The 25,907-nt window shown below is 44.4% G+C and overlaps 1 protein-coding gene and 1 long non-coding RNA gene across 6 annotated transcripts; one reads left to right on the top strand and one right to left on the bottom strand.

Moving 5' to 3' along the window:
* Positions 1-77: 77 nt before the first annotated feature.
* Positions 78-16,606, top strand: PCMTD2 (protein-L-isoaspartate (D-aspartate) O-methyltransferase domain containing 2). 5 transcript variants are annotated; one of them, XM_084774996.1, is made up of 9 exons: positions 98-214; positions 663-810; positions 2,200-2,278; positions 3,595-3,781; positions 4,867-5,181; positions 7,093-7,195; positions 8,664-8,835; positions 12,401-12,524; positions 14,063-16,606. In XM_084774996.1, exons 5-9 carry the CDS (start codon positions 4,875-4,877, stop codon positions 14,431-14,433), a joined length of 1,077 nt encoding a protein of 358 aa, XP_084631122.1. In that variant the 5' UTR covers positions 98-214; positions 663-810; positions 2,200-2,278; positions 3,595-3,781; positions 4,867-4,874; the 3' UTR covers positions 14,434-16,606. The 5 variants fall into 5 exon arrangements, with proteins under 5 accessions (XP_084631120.1, XP_084631124.1, XP_084631122.1 ...); XM_084774995.1 differs by lacking the exon at positions 663-810; XM_084774997.1 differs by lacking the exon at positions 2,200-2,278.
* On the bottom strand, positions 15,704-25,851 carry LOC311593637. The gene is made up of 2 exons (XR_014777792.1): positions 25,505-25,851; positions 15,704-17,619 (listed from the first exon to the last, which is right to left on the bottom strand). It is a non-coding gene; the product is annotated as an uncharacterized lncRNA (long non-coding RNA).
* Positions 25,852-25,907: the final 56 nt, after the last annotated feature.

The raw sequence follows: 25,907 nt of genomic DNA, 5'->3' as shown, positions 1-25,907 counted from the left end.
TCCTGAAGAGGCGGACACCATTTTTCTGCCGTGGAGGCTGTGTCGCCCCCTTTAAGAGAATCCCCAGCCGCACATGCTCAGTTCAGCCACGGTGCGCGCAGGCGCAGAGGCAGCAGCGGATGTTTACAGCGGCGGAGGTCGACGCGAAGCGACAGAAGCGTCCGAAGAGCTGCCGTCGGGGTCTAAGCCAGAGGGCCGCTGAGCGCCCGCCGAGGTAGAGCCGTCTCTGCCCCTCGGACCTTTCTCCGTATCCCCTCTCCAGCTCTGGCTCTCCATCCCCCAGCGTCGTTGTCTCTTAGCATCTCCGAGAGTTCGAACCCCAGAGCCTGCGCCTCTCCCCCCCTTCTCCCTCCCCTCCCGTCCCCCCCAACTTCCCCCCCCCCCACCGTCTCCCTGCCTAGCACCCTCCACACCTCCCCTCCAGCGTGTCCCCCCACCCCCACCCCGTCCAGCTGCCTGTTGCTTACACTGTTTGCCTGTTTGTGATTAAGTAGGAAATGTTGGCAATTAGCGTGAGGGCAAGTCGGACAAGGTTTGAAGCAAAGTCCACCTTGGGTGGTTATTTGGAAAAAGGCAGAGTACCCAGCAGAGGGCTGGGGAAAGGGCTAAAGTAGCTGGAGAGAACTTGGATGGGCCTGGACCCTTTGTTCGGTTTTTATTAGGCCTGGGGCTCTGCCATCGACACAGGCATCTGAGGATCTTCCCCGCTGCTCCCTTGGGCCCGCACACTTGTTCTCCGTTCTTGTCATGGAAGACGTGGCTCAAGTGGGCCCGGGCCTGCTGTTTGGTAGCCTGTCTTCCTAGAACGAGGTAATTAAGAGGCTCAGCACTGGTTATGTGCAGAGGGAGTTGAAATGGGCCCTCTGAGGTGGTGGGTTCTGGCTTCTTTCTTGGCCCTTGCTGGCAGAGTTATGGGAAGAAATTCCTTTTTCTTTCTTTTTTTTCCAATTCTGGTAGTCCCCAAAGCTTTTGTATGCACAAAACAAGAGGCCTTGTCCGCAGGCAGCATATACTATGTGTCAGATGTAGACTGCAAACGGTGTGCACTTGGTGCACACCCTCCAAAAGTCCTGGCTTCCAAGGCAAGAAGCCTCCGATGTTTCCATCGTACTGCTTGCAGGATGATGGTTTGTGGGGGGGCCCATTTTCCCAGCAAGAGGTCCCCTTACGAAGTGGCACCCGTGCCTGCTTCTTGTGCGACTTTCCCAAATGCAGCGTAGGTTTAAGCAGGGCTCCTTCAGGCCGGCTTCAGTTGGATTGTCGCTGGCCATTTTGAGTCCTTCCGTGCTACCTCTGCTCAGTGTTTCCTGTGCCCTCCTGTTCTGTTGTCCCGTGCTGATCGCCTCTGAGTAGGAACTGTAGCAAGCGTTGCAGCAAGCAGTAAAGTGTGTAGTATAGTGAAGGAAGGGCAGCCTCCTAAAAATGATGCTTTGCCTTCGTTCGGAATCTACAGCATTACATTATTGGGTTTGGAGAGAGTGTTTTCAAACGTGTTGTCCGTCGTTTTGTTGTTGTTGTTGTTGACATGGTAGCCGATCCTGTGTGACGCTCCCATGCCAGTCAGCATTAGATTGTCAGACAAAGCTAATAGTAAGCCTCAGACGCTGTCCTTCACCCACTCCCCACCAACAGCAATGGCCGGGGCCACCTTGGTGGTCTGTGTGGTCTAGAGAGTGATCTGCCATGTGTGGCGTGGCCTGCAATAGCCATCGATTTCAAATGAGTGAGTTTATTAAGTATACATAGCAAGAAAAAGTAAAAAGAACTAGTGGACAGTGACAGAAGTAGTAGATAGCGAACCCGTCGTCAAGGTGAGTGCCCGCATCTAGTGGGGATTTAGCCCCGTTGAGAGAGGAAACCAAGAGTAACAGCAGGAGTCATCTGAGAAAGTCCCACCTGAGAGCCCCAGGGGAGGCCTCCAAGGTCCTTAGACGCAGATAGCATCATCAGGCTGGGCACGCAGAGCCCTCTCGTGGAAAGCGACTGGAGAAGGGGAGGCGGTCAGCCGGAGTTGCCAGCAGTACTTCCTGTCCGTGCATGAGATTCCCATGGCTGGATTTCCGGCTTCCTGTTCCTACCAAGGCGTTTTTATACCATGCGTAAGCACTGCTTCTGTCAAAGGCTAACGTTTTAGCTCTTCTCAAGGTCACCGCATTTTACTCTTTGGGCTGTTTTGCTCCTCATTTCTCCCCATCATAGGATTAGGTACCCGCCAGACCCAGGAAAAGGTACCTTGGAGAACATTTGGCGACGACTGGAAGCAAGCATACCAGAGTTGGTACGAGAAGGTCCTTGCTCTCACCAGCTGCTTTCAACAGACTTACACAGCACATGACAATAGACCGATAAAATGCACATTATACTTGATTAACAAAGTATTAACAAGAAGTTAAGAAAGAATGCCTTGTTGTTGATTTGTGTGTCTGTAGCACCTGTACCCATGCTGTGCACAAAACAAGCCTTTGGCTATGCAGTGCTGGCTTTCACCTCAGCTTTCGCTGCCTGACTGTGAACGGTTTAGTAAGTAGGCCAGCTTGCCTCACCTTGTGATGTTTAATGTCTTGTTGACTGGTGACTGGTAACTATGAAAGATTGTTTCTGTTTTTACTGTAGCCTTGACTGTCCTGAACTTGCTTTGTAGACCAGGCTGGCCTCGAACTCATAGCAACCTGCTTGCCTCTGCCTTCCAAGTGCTGGGATTAGAGGTGTGCACCACCACGCCCAGCCTGAAATTCTGTTCTTTAGTAGAGTAATATTTCACATGAGGAAAAGTTCAGTAACAAATACCTAGAACAAAATGAAATACATGTAACGTGATAGCTGCTAAAGATTGTTAGTTGGTGGAACTGAGACACAGACAGAATACATGCACGGTGACGAGGATGACAGTCTGGATTGAGTGGGATATGTGATCTTCAAAGGTCCTTTCCTAAATTGGCCTGTAAGCAATCCATCACTCTATTTTCAACTGGTGTCCCAAATTTGAACATGACCGTGTAAGGTCAGGAGCGTAGCAGTAACTAAGTGGCTTATCCAAGATTAAGCCCGACCTTATTAGCACTAGGGAATCTTTAAAGCCAGGACAAGGGCTCTGAATTCACTTTAAAAGTAGGTTAAAGTTTAGTAATTGAACCATGATTTGAAAAATTATTCTTTGGTCCACAAAGCGAGTTCCAGGACAGCCAGGGCTACACAGAGAAATCCTCTCTCAACCCCCGCCTCCGGAATCTGTTATTTGTATTGATTATTTCATCAAAATGGAAAAGAAATTGTATCAAGACATAGTTTTTACCTGTTGTAAGGTGCCAGAGTGGTAGTTGATTTTCACTCAAAGGCTTAGCTCTCCTACTCTGACCAGTTGTGCACATGGGTGTGTATAGGGCCTGTCTCCAGTGTGCACATGGGTGTGTTTAGGGCCTGTCTCCAGTGTGCACATGGGTGTGTATAGGGCCTGTCTCCAGTGTGCACATGGGTGTGTTTATGGCCTGTCTCCAGTGTGCACATGGGTGTGTATAGGGCCTGTCTCCAGTGTGCCAGAGAGAAAACTAAGGGAAGATGGACCATAACAGTTTTTTGTTGTATTGTTTGAGACAGGTTCTTACATAGTCCATGCTGGCGGCCTGGAACTCACTGAAGATGACCTTGAACTCCTGAACAGGAGCTGCTTTGAGTCAGAACGCCTGCTGTCCTCCTGTGGTTCGATAGTGCTCTCCTCAGCAGTTTATATCAGCGTCACTGTCTTGCAAGAAGTAAAGCTATTAGTTTGAAAAAGTCACCTGAGGTCAGTATAAAACCGGAGAGGATATTTTTCCTTTTCTAAGAGGAAAAAGCCCTCTCCAGGGTAAAGGATAGTCCCTGTTCGCTGGGACCCATTTTAGTCGCTGGGCCGTCACTGAGACAGGGAAGATGAGAAGTGAACTTCTAAGAGAGCAGGGGAAACCGCAGGGAAGTGGGGCGCAAAGTGCTGGCAGCGACCCCTTCTGCTGCCTCGAGAGGGATTTTGTATTTGTTTTTGTATTTGTCACAATGTGTAGTTTTGTGGTTATTTTTACCTGAAAATTAAACATCAGAGTAACCAAACCAGTAGGTTGGATGGACTACTTCTTGTGAGTGAATTCATGTGTATGGTGAGAAATAGGGCTAAGTTAATTCTGGGATACCATTTAAATTTGAATTTCTGGGTGGCTCAGCAGGTAAAGGTATCTGCAACCCAGCCCAAAGATCTTAGTTTCATCCGGAGGATCCCTAGGGGTCACTCTTGCAAATTGTGGCACTTATGGGCCAGCGTACAAACCTCCCAAATAAAATAATAAATGTAAATTTGGTTTTTTTTTTTTTTGAGACAGGGTTTCTCTGTGTAGCTTTGGCTGTCCTAGACTCACTTTGTAGTCTAAATGTAAATTTTTTAAAAAATTGAATTTCAGTCAAACATCAAATGGCTTATTTGTGGTTACCTTAAATTTCCAGTGGAGCTTTTTTTTTCTCCTAATTAAAAAATTGTGTTGTGTGTGGGCTCACACATGCCATTGTGTGCATGGTGTGGTGTGTAGGCTCACATACGGTGTGTGTGGGCTCACATGTGCCACTGTGTGCATAGTGAGATCAGAGGGCAACTTCCTAGGTTCTGGGGAGTGAGCGCAGGTCATGGGCTTTGTGTGGCAAGTGCTTTACCACTGACCTTTCCCTCTGGCCCTGTAATCCCTGCACCCAGTCCTAGCATCTTTGGTGGGTGAAGTAGTTATCGACAAAAGATGCTCCCGTCTTTATTACATTCGGAACTCAGAATGTAGGGAGAGCATGTGTTTAGAGCTCTTGTTGGTTTGCTCCTGCCCTTAATGTAAATAGTTATTAAAACTTTAACTGCAGTCTTGAACATGGGTGGCGCTGTGAGTGCAGGCGAGGACAACGATGAACTCATTGACAATCTGAAGGAAGCCCAGTACATCCGGACAGACTTGGTAGAGCAGGCTTTCCGAGCCATTGACCGAGCAGATTATTATCTTGAAGAATTTAAAGAAAATGCATACAAAGATTTGGCATGGAAACACGGCAACATTCATCTCTCGGCGCCGTGCATCTACTCGGAGGTGATGGAGGCGCTGGACCTGCAGCCGGGCCTCTCCTTCCTGAACTTGGGCAGCGGCACTGGCTACCTCAGCTCCATGGTGGGCCTCATTTTAGGTGAGCAGTGTGGATACAGTCACTTTAGGTAGAAGATCCTACAGGCTGGCTGCGTGCCCTGGTGGAGGCTGTGAGCGTCCCATCAGTTGTCTAGAGCCGATGACCGGGTAATACCCCTTGTAGGCTGGGGGAGGGGCGGCTTTTCTGTGAGTGATGGAGACCAGCAGCGCTATGCAAATCATCACCGTTTATGTGATTTCTTGATTTAATCTAATCACTCTTTTGCTCTTTTTTTCCACTGAATGTCATTAAAATCCTTTGGTAGTTGAAGTTCTTTTTAACAATTTCTTTCTTTCTTTCTTTTTTCTTTTTCTTTTTTTCTACTAAAAGAGTAATAAGTTTATGTATTTTTAAGGACTTTTCAGAGATGGAAGTGATTTATTGTGTTGCCGTATGTGGAGGCATTTAGGCTGTTTTCTCTACAAGTTGTAAGAATGGACTTAGGAGTATGGCCCCTTCTGATACTGTGATCAGGGTATCAGCCGGAGAGCTATTGAGTTCCTGCTGTGTGGGAAATGTTAGAGTGGGGCAGAGACTTCAGGTGTTGCTTTTCTTCTTAATTGAAATGATTTTTAATCTTAATTTGTCTTTGATTGGCTAAGCCCATGGTTTTGACTAGGGGAAATAGATAGTAAAACTGCCTGTTAAAAATACTATTGAAAGGCTAAAGAGATGGTTCAGTGGTTAAGAGCACTGGCTGCTCTTCCAGAGGACCTGGGTTCAGTGTCCAGCACACAGATGGCAGCTCAAAACTGTCTGTAACTCCAATACCAGAGGATCCAACACCCAGGACGTACATGCAGGCCAAACCCTATGCAGGCAAAGTTAATTAAATAGATTTTTAAAGTGCTATTGAAAAGAGCTGCCGGGCATGGTGGCACTTGCCTTTAATCCCAGCACTCAGGAGGCAGAGGCAGGAGTGTTGATGTGAGTTTGAGGCCAGCCAGGTCTACAAAGCGAGTCCAGGACAGTCAAGGCTACACAGCGAAACCCTGTCTTGAAAAATCAAAGAAAGAAAAGAGCCTAAGAAGCTGAGGAGATGGCTCAGATGTGTAAATATTATAAAGCATAAAGACCTGAGTTCAAACACCCAGAACACGTGTTTAAAAAAAATAAAAGGCCAGGTGCCGCAGCATCTGTAACCTCAGAGCTGGCAAAAAGAGATAGGATTCTAGGGTTGCCTGGCCAGTTTAGGTGAGTTGGTGTCCTCAGGGTTCAGTGGGACCCTGTTTAAAAAGTAACATGGGGAGTGGGAGGTACCTGACATTCACTTCTGTCATGAACACTCATGGATGTGTGCATCTAGGCACAAGTGTGTGACACACACACACACACACACACACACACACACACACACACACACCTACCTACACCTTAATGCCTAGGAAAAGAGTCAGCCTGGAGACACTGGCACTTAGTGTGCATCTAGGCACAAGTGTGACACACACACACCTCTTAATCCCTAAGAAAAGAGTCAGCCTGGAGACACTGGCACTTAGTACGCCAGCAGTGATGATGTGCTGTGAAAGACAGATAAATCCATTTGCCAGTTTCATTAGTAAATACGGGTTTCCTAAGTTTGTCAGTAGAAGCTACTACTCTTGGCTTCCCCCCTTCAATTTGCAAATATTCTTTTAATGTTTGAGAGCTTTTGGGGACGCCCAGGCATCAAAAAAAAAAAAAAAGAAAACAAACAAAAGACCTGTTTTAATGGCTGGAAACTATACTACTCATTGGGAGACTCCCTTGGGTAGCTTAGAGCCACGAATGTGTTGAGACCACAAAACCGTGTGAGTTCCTGTAATTACACATTTGAAGAATTATCTATGTTGTAATTAAGAAAGTACAGAAAACAAACGAGCAAGAGTTCTTTTCCTCTTCTGAGAGCTCTGTTATTCTCAACCCTTTCAGGTCCCTTCGGTGTGAACCATGGGGTGGAGCTTCATTCCGATGTGACTGAGTATGCAAAGCAGAAGCTGGACGTGTTCATCAGAACAAGTGACAGCTTTGACAAGTGCGGCCAGATGCTGCCCGTCGGGTCAAAGTGTTTGATGCAGTCACTAGTTACAGATAGTGTTAGTCTTGGGTAGACAAAGCCAGTTTATATTAGCATGCAGATGCCAGCAGACAGTTAAAGCGTGGTTGCATGAGCCCAGGTTACATGCGCACCTACCCTAGCTACTGTTTTAACATTCTCTCGTATTAATAGCTTTATGGGTTTTTCCCCCCTGTTATTTTTTGGTTCTTTGTGACAAGGTCTCTTCATACAGCCCTGGCTGTCCTGGACTCACTATGTAGACCTGGCTGGCCTCAAACTCAGAGATCCACCTGCCTCTGTCTTCTGAGTGCTGGAATTAAAAGCATGTGACACCACGCCTGGACAGCTCTTTATAATTTATAATACTTTTATAATTTTATAATTTATGATACTTAACATCAATTTTCCATTAGTATAATAAGGCAAAAAAATTCATTTTGTTCAGTTTTCATGTTCCAGTATAGAAAATGTTTGTCACCTAATTGTTTTAAAAAGATGGTTATGGGTTTTTGAACAGTTTATGTAAGAAGCTCTTTGTGTTTAAAATGTGCCACTAAAGTTCTTAAAGAAAGGGCGTTTAAAGCCGGGCGTGGTGGTGCACGCCTTTAATCCCAGCACTCAGGAGACAGAGGCAGGCAGATCACTGTGAGTTCCAGGCCAGCCTGGTCTACAAAGTGAGTCCAGGATAGCCAGGGCTACACAGAGAGACCCTGTCTCGAAAAACTAAACAACCAAAACCAAAACCAAAACAAAACAAAACAAAAAAGGGAATTTCAGAGAATAAAAAGTGGGTTTTGTTTTGTTTTGTTTTTTGCTGGTGGAGAAACAGGCAAATCTTTGTGAGTTTGAGCAGTTCAGTCTTCATAGCAAGTCCCAGGCTAACAAGGAGAGAGAGCCTGTTTTTTTTTTTAAAAAGTGCTTTTTAAAAGCCTGTTGGGGCTGACAACATGGCTTGGGAGGTAAAGGCACTTGTTGCCCAGAGTGATGACTTGAGTTTGATCTCTGGGACCCACCTGGTAAAAGAACTGATTCCCACAAGTGTCCTCTGAAATCTTCATGCATTCTGTGGCACACTGATGCATGCGCGTGCGCACGCTTGCACACACACACACACACACACACACACACACACACGCGCATGCACACAAAATCTAATAAAATCGCTAGTTGTTGATCATTGTAAAAATAGTGAAAAGTAATAGCTGAAGTTGCTTCGTATTTGGATCCCGTTGGAACATTCACTTTCATTCTCTTCTGTGTGTAATGTATACGGTTCTATTTATATAGTAAAATTCTATTTGGCAGTGGAGCTTCCAGCTCCTGTGTCTGCAGTTCCTTGATCTGTGATGCTCTAGTTAAACTGCAGCCTGGGGCAAGCATACACTTGTTTTATGTACTCGTTGCAGCGCTACATGTAGTCACAGAAACCTTCTTTCCCTTGCAGGTTTGACTTCTGTGAACCTTCCTTTGTCACAGGCAATTGCCTGGAGATTGCCCCAGACTGCTGCCAGTACGACCGTGTGTACTGTGGGGCTGGAGTGCAGAAAGAGCATGAGGACTACATGAAGAACCTTCTCAAAGTTGGAGGGATCCTCGTCATGCCCTTGGAGGAGAAGGTCAGGCTCTCCACACAGCCGGCGCTGTGTACAGCCTCTCTCAGGGTCAGTGTGTGTGTCTACACAGCTGACACTGTGTAAAGTCTCCCTCAGGGTCAGTGTGTGTGTCTACACAGCTGACACTGTGTAAAGTCTCCCTCAGGGTCAGTGTGTGTGTCTACACAGCTAACACTGTGTAAGGTCTCCCACAGGGTCAGTGTGTGTGTCTACACAGTGTCAGCTGTGTATGGCCTCCCTCAGGGTCAGTGTGTGTGTCTACACAGCTGACACTGTGTAAGGTCTCCCTCAGGGTCAGTGTGTGTGTCTACACAGCTGACACTGTGTAAGGTCTCCCTCAGGGTCAGTGTGTGTGTCTACACAGCTGACACTGTGTAAGGTCTCCCTCAGGGTCAGTGTGTGTGTCTACACAGTTAACACTCTGTAAGGTCTCCCTCAGGGTCAGTGTGTGTGTCTACACAGCTAACACTGTGTAAGGTCTCCCTCAGGGTCAGTGTGTGTGTCTACACAGCTAACACTGTGTAAGGTCTCCCTCAGGGTCAGTGTGTGTGTCTACACAGCTAACACTGTGTAAGGCCTCCCTCAGGGTCAGTGTGTGTGTTACTCTTAATGTGGCCGCTGCCATTTTATTAACAAGCACAGGCATGCCTATTCCTGGAGCTTGCGTACTCTCTGCACCATGTGTGAACCTTCTCTTACCGACTGCCTTTTTCTCTCACACTTGTTTTTCTTTGTTTTCTTCTTTCCTTCTCCCTACTTTTTCCTTTTTTCCTTCTCTTTCTTCTTCCTTCTCTTCACCTTTCTTTTGATTTTTATGGGTCTTATCAGTGGTGGGGATGAAGCCGGCTGAGGCTTGTCCTGCAAGCCAAGTCACACAGAGCAGAGAAGACTGTTGTAGGTTCTGCGGTGGGGAGGCTAGGCTGAGTTTTTCCAGCCTCCAGGAGCCTCTGTGGATCTCCTGTCTCCACCTTCTGAGTGTTGGGGCTGCAGGTGGACCATACCTCTTGGCCATACCCCGGGTTCTGGGGATGGGAACTCTGGTCTTTTGTGTGTGCATGGCAAGCACTTTACCAACTAGACCATCTTCCTAGCCCTTGTGATTTTTTAATCTATGTTTTTCTTTTTATATTTTCTTTGCAACTGGTTTGGGAACTAGGGTTTTGGTCTCATGGTGTTTCTATACTCTGGAATTTGCAGTCCATAGATCTAGGTGGTGGTCAATTGCGTGTTGTTCTATGCTTTGTATTTTCTACCTATTGGTAGTTAGATCTAGAGGCTTGGCAGAGTTTGCATTTGTCATATTTTGATGGAGAACAAAAGAATATAAGCCACGTATTAAAAACCACACAGTATGTTAGTGGCATAGAACCTACACGTACCCTCCTTTGTGCTAATATCTGAAAGGGAGTCAGGGCTGTGCACATAGTTTTTCTTGCCTGCTTAGGGCATAATGACCAGCAGAACATCCCTGCATGTTCAGTGATGCACACCTGACTTTTGATATTTTTGAAACAGTCGCTTGTCTATCCAGGACAGGCTCCACTTGAATAGGTAGGCACAAGCAGCTTTTCTGGTTACTCATCTTTGTAGAATGATTGTAGCCTAATCCATTGTTTTATTAAGGACTGTAGAATAATAGATTTAAATTCCGTATTTGTTTCTGTATTTAGTTGCTGGCTAACTCTGATAAAGAGAAACCCACTTATTGGTGATTTGGTTCCTGTAGAGAATACTTTTGGGATACATTTTGGTTATTAGTGTTCGTTTATTAATTTTCTAAGTAATGGCTTTTTGTCAAAGGGAGGTGACTAATAAGACTTTGGTTTTTTTACTTTCACTACAGAATTTTGATTGAGATCATTTTAGCTCTAGATTAATTTAAAGAGGGTAGGCTTCCTCGTACTATTTCCATTTGCTTATCAAGATTATGAATGAAATACAGCTTTATAGGGTTTTTTTTTTTCATTTTATGGGTTTTTTTGTTTTGTTTTGTTTTTTGTTTTTGTTTTTGTTTTTGTTTTTTTTTTTTGAGACAGAGTTTCTCTGTGTAGCCTTGGCTGTCCTAGACTCGATTTTGTAGACCAAGCTGGTCTCGAACTCAAAGCGATCCGCCTGCCTCTGCCTCCCAAGTGCTGGGATTAAAGGCATGTGCCACCACGCCCGGCTCAGCTTTATAGTTTTATTTAACGTCTCACATATAATTTATGTATCATATTTAAATATTTGATGTTCGTTATAGCTAGAAACTCTACCCTTAAAAAGTTTCTGGGGGACTGAGGGATGGCTCAGAGCTTAAGAGCACTGACTGCTCTTCCAGAGGTCCTGAGTTCAAATCCCAGCAACCACATGGTGGCTCACAACCATCTATAATGTGATCTTATGTCCTCTTCTGGCCTTCAGGTATACACATAATAAATAAATATTTTTAAAAAGTTTCTGGATGATAAAAGAGATGGCTCAGCAGTTAAGTGCACACTGTTGTTACAGAGGACTTGAGTTCAGGCAGCTCACAGAGGTCTGTAACTCCTGATTTAGGGCATCTGGTGCCTCTATTGGACTGTGAGAGTACCGGCACTCACATGTGCACACATATTTAAACACACACACACACACACACACACACACACACACACACACACACACATATGCACATAATTTAAAAAATAAATCTTCAAAAATTTCTGGAAAATGTTTTTGCTGTTATCTCTGAACATGATTAATCTTTAGTAATTGTGGTACTTAACCCTCTTAGATAATCTTAGTTTTCGATGATTTTCTGGGTTAGGTGTTTTTAGAAAAGATAATCATATAATCTTAACAGTTCTGTGACCTATTAAGGCCATTGTAGACTGTCCTAGTCACATTGAACACACAGAGGCTGTGTTGTTTAATTGGATTCTTTGGTGCTAATCCTCTAATATGAAGTGCTTTGCCAACCTACGCTGCTGTGATTGAGCCAGCATGTGCCACTCTACACCCAAGTGCCATCCCTGAGAGTGAGGACAAGTTCTCAGGCATCTAGAGGGACACATTTATATTGAGGAAAGTCACAGCAGCCAGGTTGTAGTCTCTGGCACTTGGGTCTCTCCTGCTCCCTAGCTGCTGCAGGTGCAGATAGCGTGCACTTTAGATGTTTTGTGTCTCAGATGCTACTGCAGGTAACCCTGAGAACAGCGCACAAAATTCAGGGTGACTGGTGAGCTACTGTAGCTGCTGTGTATCTTTGGTTAGTTTTCCTGAGGACACGTCCTTCCTAACCTTCCTCCAGCCACAGTTTCGAATAATCCTAGAAAGTTATTTGGTATGAATTTTATCTTCTTATCTCATTATTTTTTCTTGTAGTCTTTTAACTGACTTATCATTTGTTGTAAATAGAAGGTAGGTCAAGGAGCTTGAATATGTTCAGGTTAGGCATTTGCATAAGAATATTCATGTTACTCAAAGGTCATATCACATTAGGTGATACATACATGGGCTGTTTCATATTTTAGATTTGATATATAGAAATGATTATACTTAAATAAATATAAGTTGTCCAGTAGCCAACATTGTTTTGTCTTTGAGATAGTTGACCAAGATAACACGCACAGGCCCTTCTGCTTGGGAGACAAAAAAGATTCTGGCTGTTTCCTTCGCCCCTCTGGTCCAGCCCTGCCGCTCGGAGTCAGGACAGCCCAGGCTTGTCCAGCTACGTGAGTATAAACCGTCTACCTGTCGCTTATCGCTGACTAAAACTAGAATAGAAACAAAACGTACAAGAAACCTTTTGGTATTAAAGAGTGTTTACCTCCCCTATTGCACCCCCAAATTATACAAGATTTTAGACATTTAAAAAGTGTCTCTGTTTACCCCATCTTAGATGATTTTAATCTTCTTTTAAATATATAAGGTATTTGTTGCTGGCAGTGCTTTGAAAGTAGCAGTTTGAGACACACACACACACACACACACACACACACACACACACACACACACGAGCTAACCTTAGGAGCCTCAGGCAGTTTGCCTGCTGGGACTGTGTAGTGGGACCCGAACACAGCCCTCTCTTCCTCACAGAACCTGTCTCACACTGCTTTAAGCAAATGCGCTGAACTGTGAGTTCTGCTGTGTGACAGGGACGTTTTGTGTCGTCTCCCATCCTTGGCTCCTTTGTGTTGACATCTCCGTGCAGATGCTGCGTGGAGCTGATGTAGGGTGACATTCATCCTGCTCTTTCATATTGTAAACAGAAATAGGATTTCCAGATGACGAGTGCTCAACATGCTTGCCGATCACTTTTGGAAACATTTGGGAAGTTTCTTGCAAAACTACACTTCAATTTGTAGATACTCATTTAACAAATCGTCATGTAACATAGACAAGGCCTTGAAATTTGCTAACTAGCAACAGTGAAACATACAGAGGAGCTTAGATGACTCGGGAAGGTGTGTAGAGGATGGTGTTATGTTGTGCTTGGCTGTGCTCGGAGTGCGAAGGAATTCCCTTAAGAGAGGAAGAGTAGAAAGGAAAAGTAGAATCAGGGCAAAGTAAGAGGCGCACTCCAGGTGTGGGCCTGTGGGAGAGCTGACTGGTATGTAGGTTCAGATGTTACTGAAGATGCTGCACATCTATCTGTATTGAGATGACCCTATCAGTCATGTGATGGTGAATTTGTCAGACTAGTGCTCTGAAATTTTGTTCTCTAAACAAATGTGGCCCATGATAAGGAAGTGCACCATCCTCTGGCACAGTGTCTGCTTTGGAAGACAAGGATTCATGAGAACATTTGGAAGGCTCTGAAGGTCTGTCTTACAATGAATGTCACTGTGTGAGGGCTTGTCAGGCCTGGGTAGGAACCCTGGGCACGTGCTGCCTCCTGAAATGCTCACTGTGAATGTTGAGTGTCAATATTTGTGTGATTTGGTTGAATTACTAAAGTGATTAGTTGGGTAGGGTATTTGCAGTTTTTACCTTCCCAGATTTTATGTCATTGAGCAGAGTAAGTAGAGTTGTGAACTCTGCTGCAAGAAGAAACCCCGAAGTTCCAAATTTTACCACAGACTGAGGAATTTCTTTCCTTTTCAGAGTTAAGAGCTAGTGTATTTGCAAATGTCTTTTGAGAGACACATGTGGTGCAGAGTAGACCACTGGTTGCTATCTGGTTAGAGTGCTCCCCTTTTTTGAAGCCCTTCCAGCAAGTTAGGTGTGGGTCGGCCCCGCCCACGCCCACAGGCTCTGCCCCTGTCCACAGCACCGCCAGCCGTGCGCAGCCTGCAGGACCTGGCCCGGCTTGCCATCCGCGGCAGCATCAAGAGGGCTATGCGCCAGGAAGCCACCAGAGGAGGTGGGCTGAAGAGCACACCTGTGTTTAAAAGGAGGCGGGTCCGTCGCAGGCGAATGGAGACCATTGTCTTTTTGGACAAAGAGGTTTTTGCCAGTCGAATTTCTAACCCCTCGGATGACACCAGCTGTGAGGATGCTGAGGAGGATCGGCCAGTACCAGAGAGGACCTTACGGGAGGCCAAGCCTGAGCCACCAGTGAACTTCCTTCGTCAGAGGGTCCTGCGCCTCCCTTTGCCTGACCCCCTGAAGTACTACCTGCTGTATTACAGGGAAAAGTGAGCAGCAGGGGCGGCCCGGGTACCCAGAGGGAACTGCTGGCCAGATGCATACATCTATCCCCTTCTTGGTCCCTGTCTATCCTCTATAATTTTTCATGCAATGGTGTGATTTATTTAAGCACAATCCAACAAGAAACCACATAGAATTGTCTTCCTTGGGGGTGGGGCGAGGTGCACATCCTGTTGGGCGCCTTGGGAACTGCATGATGTCTGCTCCTTATGCAGGCAAACTTAAGGCCTTGAGCTGACTGGATCCTGTGTGACGCAGGGGGCGAGTCTGTGAAGGTGTACTCTCTTCTTTGGGTGACAAACCACCACTCAGCTTGAATTTTATGTGATGGCTCGATTGCTGGCACCGAGCTCTTCTGAACCTCTCTTGCGATTTTCTAGGTTGGAAAATATTGAAAATCCTCCCCAATCAAATCTTACGTGAAATGTCAACTGTAATTATTAAAAAGAAACTAAAATGAGATGCAGGAGGAGGAATAAGGTAAAAGCTGCCAGATGTCTCTCTCACGTTTCCAAAGGCTTCCAAGCAGTTGCTCTGTCTCCCCACTCCCCAGACCTTCTGTCACTTTATAGGACTCACCATCAAGTGATCTCTTACAGAATTTTCTGAAAGATAAAGGTTCTAGTCCTTAAAAAAAAAGAAATGTGTGAGTGGTAAGCTTTCCTTGGACCATAGGAATGATTCATGAGTCACTGAATGCAAGACCAGAACACTTTGTCAGGTATTGACAGCGCAGGTGGAGAGGCTGCAGGGTATCACGGCCAGCCGTGCTTCTCAGTTTGTGGTCTTTCTTTGATCATATTAGAGTACCTGTTCATAGATTTTTATCTTTTATAATTCTGGGAAAAATTGTTAGTTTTGTAAATTTTCTTAAGAACGGATATATGTATTTTACTAGCTCCATTGCATTAGAGCAGTTTAACTCAGTGACTTGTGAAATCTATTATCTCCAGGCCATTAGCATTGAGAACTATCAAGTTTAAAAAAAAAAAAAAATTTTTTTTTTAAGCAACCTTTCTGGCTGTCAGAGGGCAAGACTTGAATTTATATTGCTGATTCCAAAAAGCTGTCTCTTTAAAAGGAAAAAAAATTTTTTTTTAGCCCAAAGAAAAAAATAGTGTAAATTGTTAATAATAAACCCAAATTAGAGTGTTAATTTTGGATTAAGTACTGAGATTTTATGATTTACTTTTAGCTTAGCTTCATGTGACTTGCAGGAAGAAGTTTGATAGCTCCGTGATTTCTCTAGCTTAAATGAGTATTTTTTTAAAAGTGAGTTGAATCATTTTTACTACACAGTATAGCCTGCATGTATAGCTGGGAAGACATATAATGCCCTGTATTAGAAATATAATATACACTTAACATTACTTTAAATATAAGCTATTTAAAGAAATTCCATAGTTGTTTTTTACTTGCCTTTTAACTCCACTGTGGGCTTCTTTTCTGTCAGATGGAGATGCATGCTCTGACTTGACTTGCAAGTGTTTGTAGTTTGCAGATATTTGCTGAGGTTAACTCTAATTGTTAGCTAGACTTTTATGTTACCTGGAAATTTTGGGGCATAAAATTAAATAAATGGTATCTGTGAAGTCTGTTACATTAGGTGGTTTGACTGAATATTTTTTCCTGTCATTGAATATGGGCTACATTTTAAAAAGCCACATTTGCCTTTATGCTGGATTTAAAAAATTACAATGCATAAGACACTTTCCCTTTATATGTTGACCTTTGTGATTTTAAACCATAGTTCAGTTAAATATAGTTGCAACAAGTGAGAAGTAGATTGGCCTTTATATTATAAAACCAGAAGAAAATTGGAATTTTCTTACTTTGCTGCTAGAATTCATAAGTATATACCAGTGTTACATACAATAATATACCACATTCTGTTTTCAGACTAATAAATCTTAATATATTCAAATGTTGTCTTCAGGATCTATATTGTAAACAACAATGAAAACTGCTGTGTTTTAAGGAGTAGGTATTTTTAAATATGTGATTTCTGTTGTAATGTAGGAATCAAAGGTGTACATAAAAATAGATTTGCCAATGTGGAGCTTAAAGTTGGAAATCCAAGAAATAAGAAACACTGATTTTTTTTTTTTAATGAGGTAAAATATATGGGTAAACACAAATGAATCAATAAAAAGGTGTTACGATATTTCATTCTCAGCATTGTTTCTATGTCAAGTATGGGGTTCTTTTTGTTTGTTTGTTGTTGTTGTTGTTGTTTTGAGACAGGGTTTCTCTGTGTAGCCCTGGCTGTCCTGGACTCACTTTGTAGACCAGGCTGGCCTTGAACTCACAGCGATCCGCCTGCCTCTGCCTCCCGAGTGCTGGGATTACAGGTGTGAGCCACCTTGCCCGGCTAAGTACGGAATTCTTGATTACATTCTTTTTAAAACTTGATAATGGGGTAGAGGGAACGGGGCTCACGCGGAACACTCGGGCTTGGTTCCCAGCACCTACACGGCAGCTCACAGCCAGCTGCAGCTCCAGTTCCACGGGATCCAAATCCCTGTTCTGAAATCCTGTGAACACCAGGCACAGGTGTGGTGACATGCATCCGTGCAGGCAAAACACCCATCACGTGAAATAAATCTTTAGACACATTTTACTAATACACCTCTTTTTCCTCATTAAATTTTCTTTCACTAGATATTTGTATTGTTTAATCTATAATAGTTACGTAAGATGGAAGGACCGTTGCCCACTGTTCATAAATAAAAGTGTGAATTGGAGTAGACAGATTGAAAAGAACCGTGAATGAAGAGCATCTTCATTTGCTATTTTAACTCAGTTGCTCATATTTTGAGAATGTTAAAGAGAAAGCAATACATTCGGTATTGACTTTAATTAGTATGGTTCTTATGTAGATTCATATTCGTATATAAATGTTTAACCATATATAGAAGCTATATGCCAATATGAATTCTTGTTTTAGAGACCTAACTGAAAACTGAACATGAGGAATTAGTGTGAAGCAAATGGGTTGAAGGACTTGTGCTACTGGTGGGAACAGGAAGGTAGTGACGTCATGGCGACAGACAGGCTGAAGCATCAGGAGCCCTGAGGCCGTCTGGGGCGGTGGCACACGTCTGTACTCCCAGCACTTCGGTGGTAAAGGCATTTGGATTGTGAGCTCACGGCCAGTCTGGCCTACGTAGGGGGATACTATTTCAAACAACAAGAAAAGCAGTTATTAGAAATCAATTCTCTTGTTCACTTAGGGTGTTGTGAGTGCCCGCATGTCAGAAACATAGATGAATACATTTGTGTCTTTATTTTTACACAAGGTTTCTGTTTTTTGCCTTGGTTGTCCTGGAACTCACTCTGTAGACCAGGCTGGCCACAAACTCACAGAGATCTGCCTACCTTAAAGGTGGGTGCCACCACCCACCCCCCCAGCACGTTTGTGTCTTTCAACAGTGTTAGGACTTACTGTATAATAATACATTTGCAAGGTTTGATGATTTCAAAGAGGGATTGAGGCATATCCATTTAACATGGCTGCTTTAGCAGACAAAAGGTAAACTCAAGGCTTTACAAAAAGCAGGTCCTGAGCTGGCCTTGGTGGCGCACGCCTTTGGGCCCAGCACTCAGGAGGCGGAGGCAGGTGGATCTCTGTGAGTTCGAGGCCAGCCTGGTCTACAAAGAGAGTCCAGGACAGCCAAGGCTACACAGAGAGACCCTGTCTCGAAAAACAAAACAAAACAACAATAGAGGAAAAGCAGGTCTCTTTGATAGTCTGAGGAGGCAACTTGACTAGAAGGAATTAACAGGCTCTGTGGTTGCCTGAGGACACATGACCTCTGACTTTCAATTTTATTTTCTGCATAGTCCTGTGGGGGATCTTGTTGAAATTCCATTCTGGCCAGTAGGACTGTAGTTTGCATACTTTTCGAATGCTAATTTTTATTTTTGCATTGTGTGTGTGTTCCACTCCTGGGAACACCCTCGTGTTGGCTTATGCAAACACTTGTAGAAGTGAATGTTCTGGCTTCAAGAGCAGCCACACTGACCTCTTAAACACCAGACGTTTATTGAATACTGAACAAAAGCTGACTGGTCAGGGACATAATCTGGGCTTGGGAGCCAGGCTATGATGCTGGTCTGTTTCTAAGGCAAGATTTTTATACAAAAAACAAACAAACAAAAAAACCCCAAACAAACCAAAAACAAAACCACAAAACAGCAACAACAACAACACATACAAACCAGGTACCCAGGTGTAGGAAGTGAGAAGTGGGTAACATTTCATCATTTTGAGCAGCTAAACAATTGATTATGTTCCAAGTGTATTGTGTTTAGGTAGCTAGACAAAGCGTTTCAAGCTGATTGGCTAGGAACTTTCCAGTTCCCCACCGCTCCAGGAGGAAGAAACATAGCAGGATGTTGCGGCCTTAGCTCTAGTAGAACATACATGTATCTTTCATTCAAGCAGAACATGCATTTAGCATATCTAACGTTTTATTCTAAGCAGCAAGTATTAAGCTGTCTCGGTGTCAGGCATGTAGGGCCTGAGAACTTAACTTCACCTTGTGATCAAAATGGAAGCTTGGAGGCAAAATAGCTTCTGATAGGCTAAAAGCAGGCGTTAACAGAGGAGCTACTTTCTGAGGAAGTTCGGGGAGAAAGGCAGAAAGCTGAGATGCGAGGCTAAGCTACCAACAACGAAAGGGAAGGAGGAGCTGAACTCTGCCCCATACAGTTGATAGCGGCTGGAATTCAGAGCTCCTTAGCGCTTTCTGCAAAGGGTCCACCTACTCGAGTTAGTAATAACTAAATTCCAAGAAATGATGGACAGGCCTTTGCTTACTGAAGCCTAAATTGGCACAACTGACCCAAGGCTTAGGATTTTTTTTTTGTTAACTCGCTTGATTTTTGCTTGAGATTTCTGGAAGATTTTGACTGGAGTTGAGATGAAATATTTGTGCAGGGCAGTGGTGGCACACACCCTTAATCCTAACACGAAAGTCTATATCTGTGAGTTCTAACCCAGCCTGGTCTCCACAGTAAGTCAGGACGTGACCCCTTGCTGATAAGTTACTTGCAGAGACAGCCTAGGATTTAAAATGACAATTTTTAAAAATTACATTTACTATGTAAGTTCCTCTTTTTTTTTTTTTTCCTGAGACAATTTCTCTGTGTAGCCTTGCCTGTCCTAGACTCACTTTGTAGACCAGGCTGGCCTTGAACTCACAGTGATTGCATGCCTTTGCCTCCCAAGTGCTGAGATTAAAGGCATGCACCACCACACCTGGTTTGTAAATTCCTTTTTCTTTCTTTCTTTTTTTTTTTTTTTAAAGATTTATTATTATATATTCAATGTTCTCCCTGTTGTGTTCCTACACAACCAGATCTCATTACAGATGGTTGTGAGCCACCATGTGGTTGCTGGGAACTGAACTCAGGACCTCTGGAAGAGCAACCAGTGCTCTTAACCTCTGAGCCATCTCCCCAGCCCAAATTCCTTTTTCTTAATGGATTATATGTTCTTACTGATCTAAAGGATGGCTACACATAAATTTCAGGTTTATGTAAGGAAAAATTATGTCACTGCTCTAAAAAGGCCAGCCAATCTCCTTAAAAGTGGAGCTTCCACACCAGCTTCCACTGATGCCAAAGGGTAACTGGCCCAAGAGATATGTCTGTTGGTCAGTGTAAGGACCAGGGTGGGCAGAGAGACACACATGCAAGCTGCATGCCTCCCGCCTCAAAAAGCTTTTGTATACTGACTGAGTTGAAGTGTCACTGCTCTGGCAGCCGGCTTATCTCTCTAACCATGAACCACTTTCACAGGGGACAGGTGGCAGGCATGCCTGAGGCAAAGAGACAGAGGACTTACAGGTGACAAAGTACACGGCAGCCTCGTTAGGTCCCAGAAACTAAAAGGCTACATACAGTTCATATGCCTTTTGGTGAGCCGGGTGTGGTGGCGCACGCCTTTAATCCCAGCACTCAGGAGGCAGAGGCAGGTGGATGGCTGTGAATTCAAGCCCAGTCTGGTCTACAAAGTGAGTCTAGGACAGCCAAGGCTACACGGAGAAACCCTGTCTTGAAAAACCAAACACCAAAACAAAACAAAACAACCCAAAAAAACCCCAAAAAGGTGGAAGCGTCCATCCCTTATGGAGAGAACGGGTGATAATACAAAAACACCCGCAACAAGTGTAAAAACCCAGGGAAAAGATGCATAGGGTATGCATAAGTTTATTTAAAAATTAATGCCTTTTCTTTTGCTCAGGGCAACAAGTTTGTTTCTAAAAGTGGTGCTTTTGGGAAACAGCGGCTTGGCCTATCCGTCAGGCGCCATAGAGCCTAGAGAAGGACGTTTAGACCTATCCAGTCTTGTTCTGATTTCAGTGAGATAGTGATTGTGTGTTCTTTGGTAATGGTAATCTCATACTTCCTCTTTGAAAGAGGTCAAAATGAAACAGACCTGGATGAAAGGGAGACTGCTAACCTAAGTCAGTCTATACTTACATGAATTCAGTCTACAGAACAAGTAGGTAACCTGTATTGCTCATCTCATTAAATGGGAATATTCCTGAGACTGGCTGAGACATGAATGTCTGTGCAGAACCAAAGCTGCTTGTTGGTTACAGAATCCCCTTGATTTATTAGGTGTCATCCTTGTATGGCATGAATGGAGATTTACAGTCTTTCTTTTCCTTTCTTTTCTTTTATTTTTTTATTTTTTTATTTTTGAGACAGGGTTTCTTTTGTAGTCCTGGCTATCCTGGACTTGCTTTGTAGACCAGGCTGGCCTCAAACTCACAGAGATCCACCTGCCTCTGCCTCCTGATTGCTGAGCTCAAAGGCATGCGCCACCACGCCTGGCTTACAGATGTCTTTCTTCTGCTCATACAAAAAGCAGAGAACCAGCCTGGATTGTTCTGTGCATCCTGCACACCTCGTGCATTTATAGTTTTGGGACTGTATAATGCTTGTGAGAAATTATATGTTTTCAGAACAAAAGAAGTGGACACTGACGCTGGATCAGACCTGACAGGATCCATTCCTCCAGCATGCTGAGACACTGACATACTGCATCCTTCACGTTCCAGCCACAGGTGCTTAATTTGTTGTTCCTGATCAGAACAGAACAGCTCCCAGGAAAGCTTTGAAGAAAGCTCCTGATTCCTATGGGCCCAGCATTTCAGACTGTACCACACAGGACTTCCATTAAGCCTGGAATTTCTCAACGTTTAGAGACTAGACCACAAATGCTAACCCTAGCTTGTTCAACCATTTCTCCAATTTTTGTCTTTTCTCTTTCTTTCTTTCTTCCTTCCTTCCTTCCTTCCTTTCTTTCTTTCTTTCTTTCTTTCTTTCTTTCTTTCTTTCTCTTTTTCGAGACAGAGTCTCCCTGTATTAGCCTTGGTTGTCCTGGACTCCCTTTGTAGACCAGGCTGGCCTCGAACTCACAGCAATCCGCCTGCCTCTGCCTCCTGAGTGCTGGGATTAAAGGTGTGCGCCACCATGCCCAGCTTCCAATTTTTGTTTGTTTGTTTTGTTTTGTTTTTTCCTGAGATAAGGTTTCTCTGTGTAGCCTTGGCTGTCCTGGACTTACTCTGTAGACCAGGCTGGCCTTGAACTCCACCTGCCTCTGCCTCCCGAGTGCTGGGATTATAGGCATGCCACCCCACCCAGCCCATTTCCCCAATTTTATTTGTGCCCCTACAAAGGTATTATTCATTCCAGATCAGCCAGAAGATGCCTACAAGAGAGTGATGCCACATTTACCTTAAGGGGGGTCGGGTAAGGTTTTCTTGGGCTATGGATATTTATTTTCATTGGGAGTTGGTTTCAGGGATGTCTCCTCTTTTTCTTTCTTAGGTATGGAAGTAGGGGTCTAAAAGAAGGAAGGGGAAATATAGAAATATGTAGGGATGATAGGACAAAAAGTCTATTAGTGAATCGACTCAACTTAAGGCCTTAATTGTTACAAGGTTATTTTTAATTCATTGGTATAGAATTTTGTATAAATTTGAGGTAAATTAAGTTTAATTTTGGTACATTAGTATAGAATCCAAATTTAAGATTATTCTTCACACACATTATACATATTTCTACCCTAATATGAGGTATTGTACCTATACAACTCAATTATGATACAGGATGTATTTTGAAAATGCTGCTGTAGGCTGTTTAGGATATAGTAATACAAGTTAATTTTAAGCCGGGTGTGGTGGCGCACGCACTCGGGAGGCAGAAGCAGGCGGATCGCTGTGAGTTCGAGGCCAGCCTGGTCTACAAAGTGAGTCCAGGATGGCCAAGGCTACACAGAGAAACCTTGTCTCGAAAAAAAAAAAAAGGAAAAAAAATATAAGTTAAGTTTTAGTTGATCAACTCATGATCATGTCAATTACTATTCTATTTTTATCACAAGAATATACATCCTAGGTTTAACAGACAAAATTGTATAGATAGATAAGGTAAAATAGTTAGGTAAGGTCTTAAAAAACCTCAGAGATCTACAGAATATGGCATTAAAGATATATTTAGGCCGGGCGTGGTGGCGCACGCCTTTAATCCCAGCACTTGGGAGGCAGAGGCGGGCGGATCGCTGTGAGTTCGAGGCCAGCCTGGTCTACAAAGTGAGTCCAGGACAGCCCAAGCTACAGAGAGACCCTGTCTCGAAAAAAAAAAACAAACAAACAAACAAAAAAAAGATATATTTATTGGTTTGAGGATTCTTTGACAATGAGACAGGGCAACACCCAGCCTACCCCAAAGAAGGTGATGAGCATCAGTGAACCTCCTTATGGAGACGGCTTCAAACATGGCAAACCAGCCACTGGGCAAAGATGTCCTCATTTTCTGCCACAGACAATTCTGCCTGAAATGGGCAGCTTGGATGCAGGTGGAGCTGATGGCCAAGCTCTGCCAAGACAGGTAAGCAAGTCCTCAATAGTTCCTGCTTCCCACATATGTCTGTCAGATACACTGGGCCAGAAGGCTGAAGATGATGCTCCGTGTGTGTGTGTGTGTGTGTGTGTGTGTGTGTGTGTGTGTGTGTGTGAGAGAGAGAGAGAGAGAGAGAGAGAGTGTGTGTGTGTGTGAGAGTGTGTGTTTTGGGTAACTGTTCAAGCAGCAAACTGTCATTTTTTCATTTTGGAAGCTGCTAACCTGCACTTTGTTTACTCAGGTGATTAATTTTATTCCTTCTCAAGTCTCTGATGGGGTTGAAGACCAGATAACTTAGTTTACAATTATGCTTAGTTGTTCAGGAGTTTGTATGCTTTTAGGTTGATATAAAAGGAGGGCTTTTTATTAGACTAAAAGGGAATTGTGGAGAAAGGCCTTGATTGGACGTAGCAGTTGTCAATAAAGGGCTGCTTGACCAATCAGCTGGGCAGAAGGACAGGAAGTGGAAGGCAGGGCTTCTTAGCAGTGATTGGAAGAGCAGGAAGAGCTGGATAGTTAACAGTTGGGTAAGAAGCCACCCCAGGAGTCATCAGATTGGCAAGGTATTGGTATGCATGTAGGTTTTGAGGCTATAGGTTAAGAGTAGTTTACATTCTGCCCAGTGTAGTGGTTGCAGCTTTAAAATACACTATAATCTCACTGTGTCAGTTATTTGTGCCCTAGGCCATACTGATAAATTATTTGCAACACTACTCTAGAATTTTAAAAAAACTTTAATTTTTTTTTCCGAGACAGGGTCTCTCTGTGTAGCCTTGGCTGTCCTGGACTCACTTTGTAGACCAGGCTGGCCTTGAACTCACAGAGATCCACCTGCCTCTGCCTCCCGAGTGCTGGGATTACAAGCATGTGCCACCATGCCAGGCTTCATATCTTCTTATATGGATGCTTGTTGCTGTCACTGGCTTCAGAGGAACCTTAACCACTGTTGTGGTGACCCTCCCAAAGCACCTTAGCTGGCTATGTGCCCACACACCCAAAAAGATTCCTTCTCTAGCCTGTTTTCACACTCCTGTCAAGAACCCTTGCATGAGATAAGTCTCCCACCTGAAGGGTGCGGTTTCTCCGTTCCTAGTGAAATAAGGAACAGGAAGTGATGTCACTAGAGGGAGGGGTCCAGCTGGCACTACAGCTTTGTTCTGGACCCTGACCTGGCAAGTTGACGGAACAGCAGGGTATTTGACTTCCAAACTGTTACCAGGCCCAAGCCAGGTATCCACTGTGACCTCAGCTTAGCCTAGTTTTCCACATGTAGATTTGATCAGAATCCCTAAGTTCATCACACCGCCGCGGATCCCTCAAAGAAACAGGCGTAGTCTCTCTAGAGCTGACCAGCAGCTCTGCTCTTCAGCCTCTTCGCTGCCAATACAAGGAGGCACACAAAGTGACCAGGAAAACTGCAGGTGCTGAGCAGGCCTCCGGTATCTACCTGGTAGACCTCACCTGCTGCTGCCGCCCAGGCTGTCACTGTGTCTGGACCTCTGCCACCCAGCTGTATTTTAGGTCAGCTCTTCTGAACTAAGGTTGGAAGCTTCTGAACTAAGGTGGAGCTTCTGGTTCATGACAGCTCCCCACTCCTTCATGAAAAGCCATCATGCCACATCAGTTCCCAGCCTGTCAAGCTGAGGGGCGTGTGTATGTGTGTGTGTGTGTGTGTGTGTGGTGTGGTTATGTGTGTGGTTGTGTGTGTATGGGGTGTGTGCGCATGTGGTTGTGTATGTGTGGTGTGTGGTTATGTGTATGTGTGTGTATGGTGTATGTGTGGTGTGTGGTTATGTGTGGTGTGTGTATGGTGTGTGGTTGTGTGTGAATGGTGTGTGTGTGTGGTTGTGTGTGTATGGTGTATTGTGCGTGTGTGGTTATGTGTGGTGTGTGTATGGTGTGTGGTTGTGTGTGAATGGTGTGTGTGTGTGGTTGTGTGTGTATGGTGTATTGTGCGTGTGTGTGGTGTGTGTATGGTGTGTGTGGTTGTGTGTGTGTGGTGTGTGTATGGTGTGTGTGGTTGTGTGTGTGTGGTTATGTGTGTGGTATGTGGTTGTGTGTGTGTATGGTCTATTGTGTGTGTGGTTGTGTGTATGTGGTGTGTGTGGCGTATGGTGTGTGTGTGAGAGAATGCCGTGCCGCTTACCATTGGGCTGATGAGGGAACATACGCAGCCCTGTCTAGTGAAGAATCACTCCCCAGCTCCAACATGCATGAAAATGGATGCACTCCACATGATGTTAGGAGCAGGCACAGACACTGACCATTTTCTCCTACATTCAGATTTATCCTTATTAAAATAATAAATTAGGGGATTTGAGGTATGGCTCAGTGATGAAGAGCGCTGCCTGGGGGCTGGAGAGATGGCTCAGAGGTTAAGAGCACTGGCTGCCCTTCCAAAGGTCCTGAGTTCAATCACCAGCAACCACATGGTGGCTCCCAAGTGTCCATTATGAGATCTGGTGCCCTCTTCTGGCCAGCGGGCAGAATACTGTATACATAATAAATAAATAAATCTTTAAAAAGATTTTCCAGAGGACCTAGGTTCT

Source organism: Acomys minous (assembly GCF_964271855.1).
Source record: "Acomys minous genome assembly, chromosome: 3".
NCBI classification, from domain to species: Eukaryota; Metazoa; Chordata; class Mammalia; order Rodentia; family Muridae; genus Acomys; species Acomys minous.
The sequence above is the reverse complement of the archived record's forward strand: the minus strand, read 5'-3'. Positions and strand labels throughout refer to the sequence as shown.

Excerpts from the sequence above, each read along its gene's own strand:
- PCMTD2 (XM_084774994.1), top strand. The coding sequence starts at position 4,875 with ATGGGTGGCGCTGTGAGTGCAGGCGAGGACAACGATGAACTCATTGAC. Across the intron at positions 7,196-8,663 it reads ACAAGTGACAGCTTTGACAA|GTTTGACTTCTGTGAACCTT; the intron begins GTGCGGCCAGAT and ends TTTCCCTTGCAG. Across the intron at positions 8,836-12,400 it reads TCATGCCCTTGGAGGAGAAG|TTGACCAAGATAACACGCAC; the intron begins GTCAGGCTCTCC and ends TCTTTGAGATAG.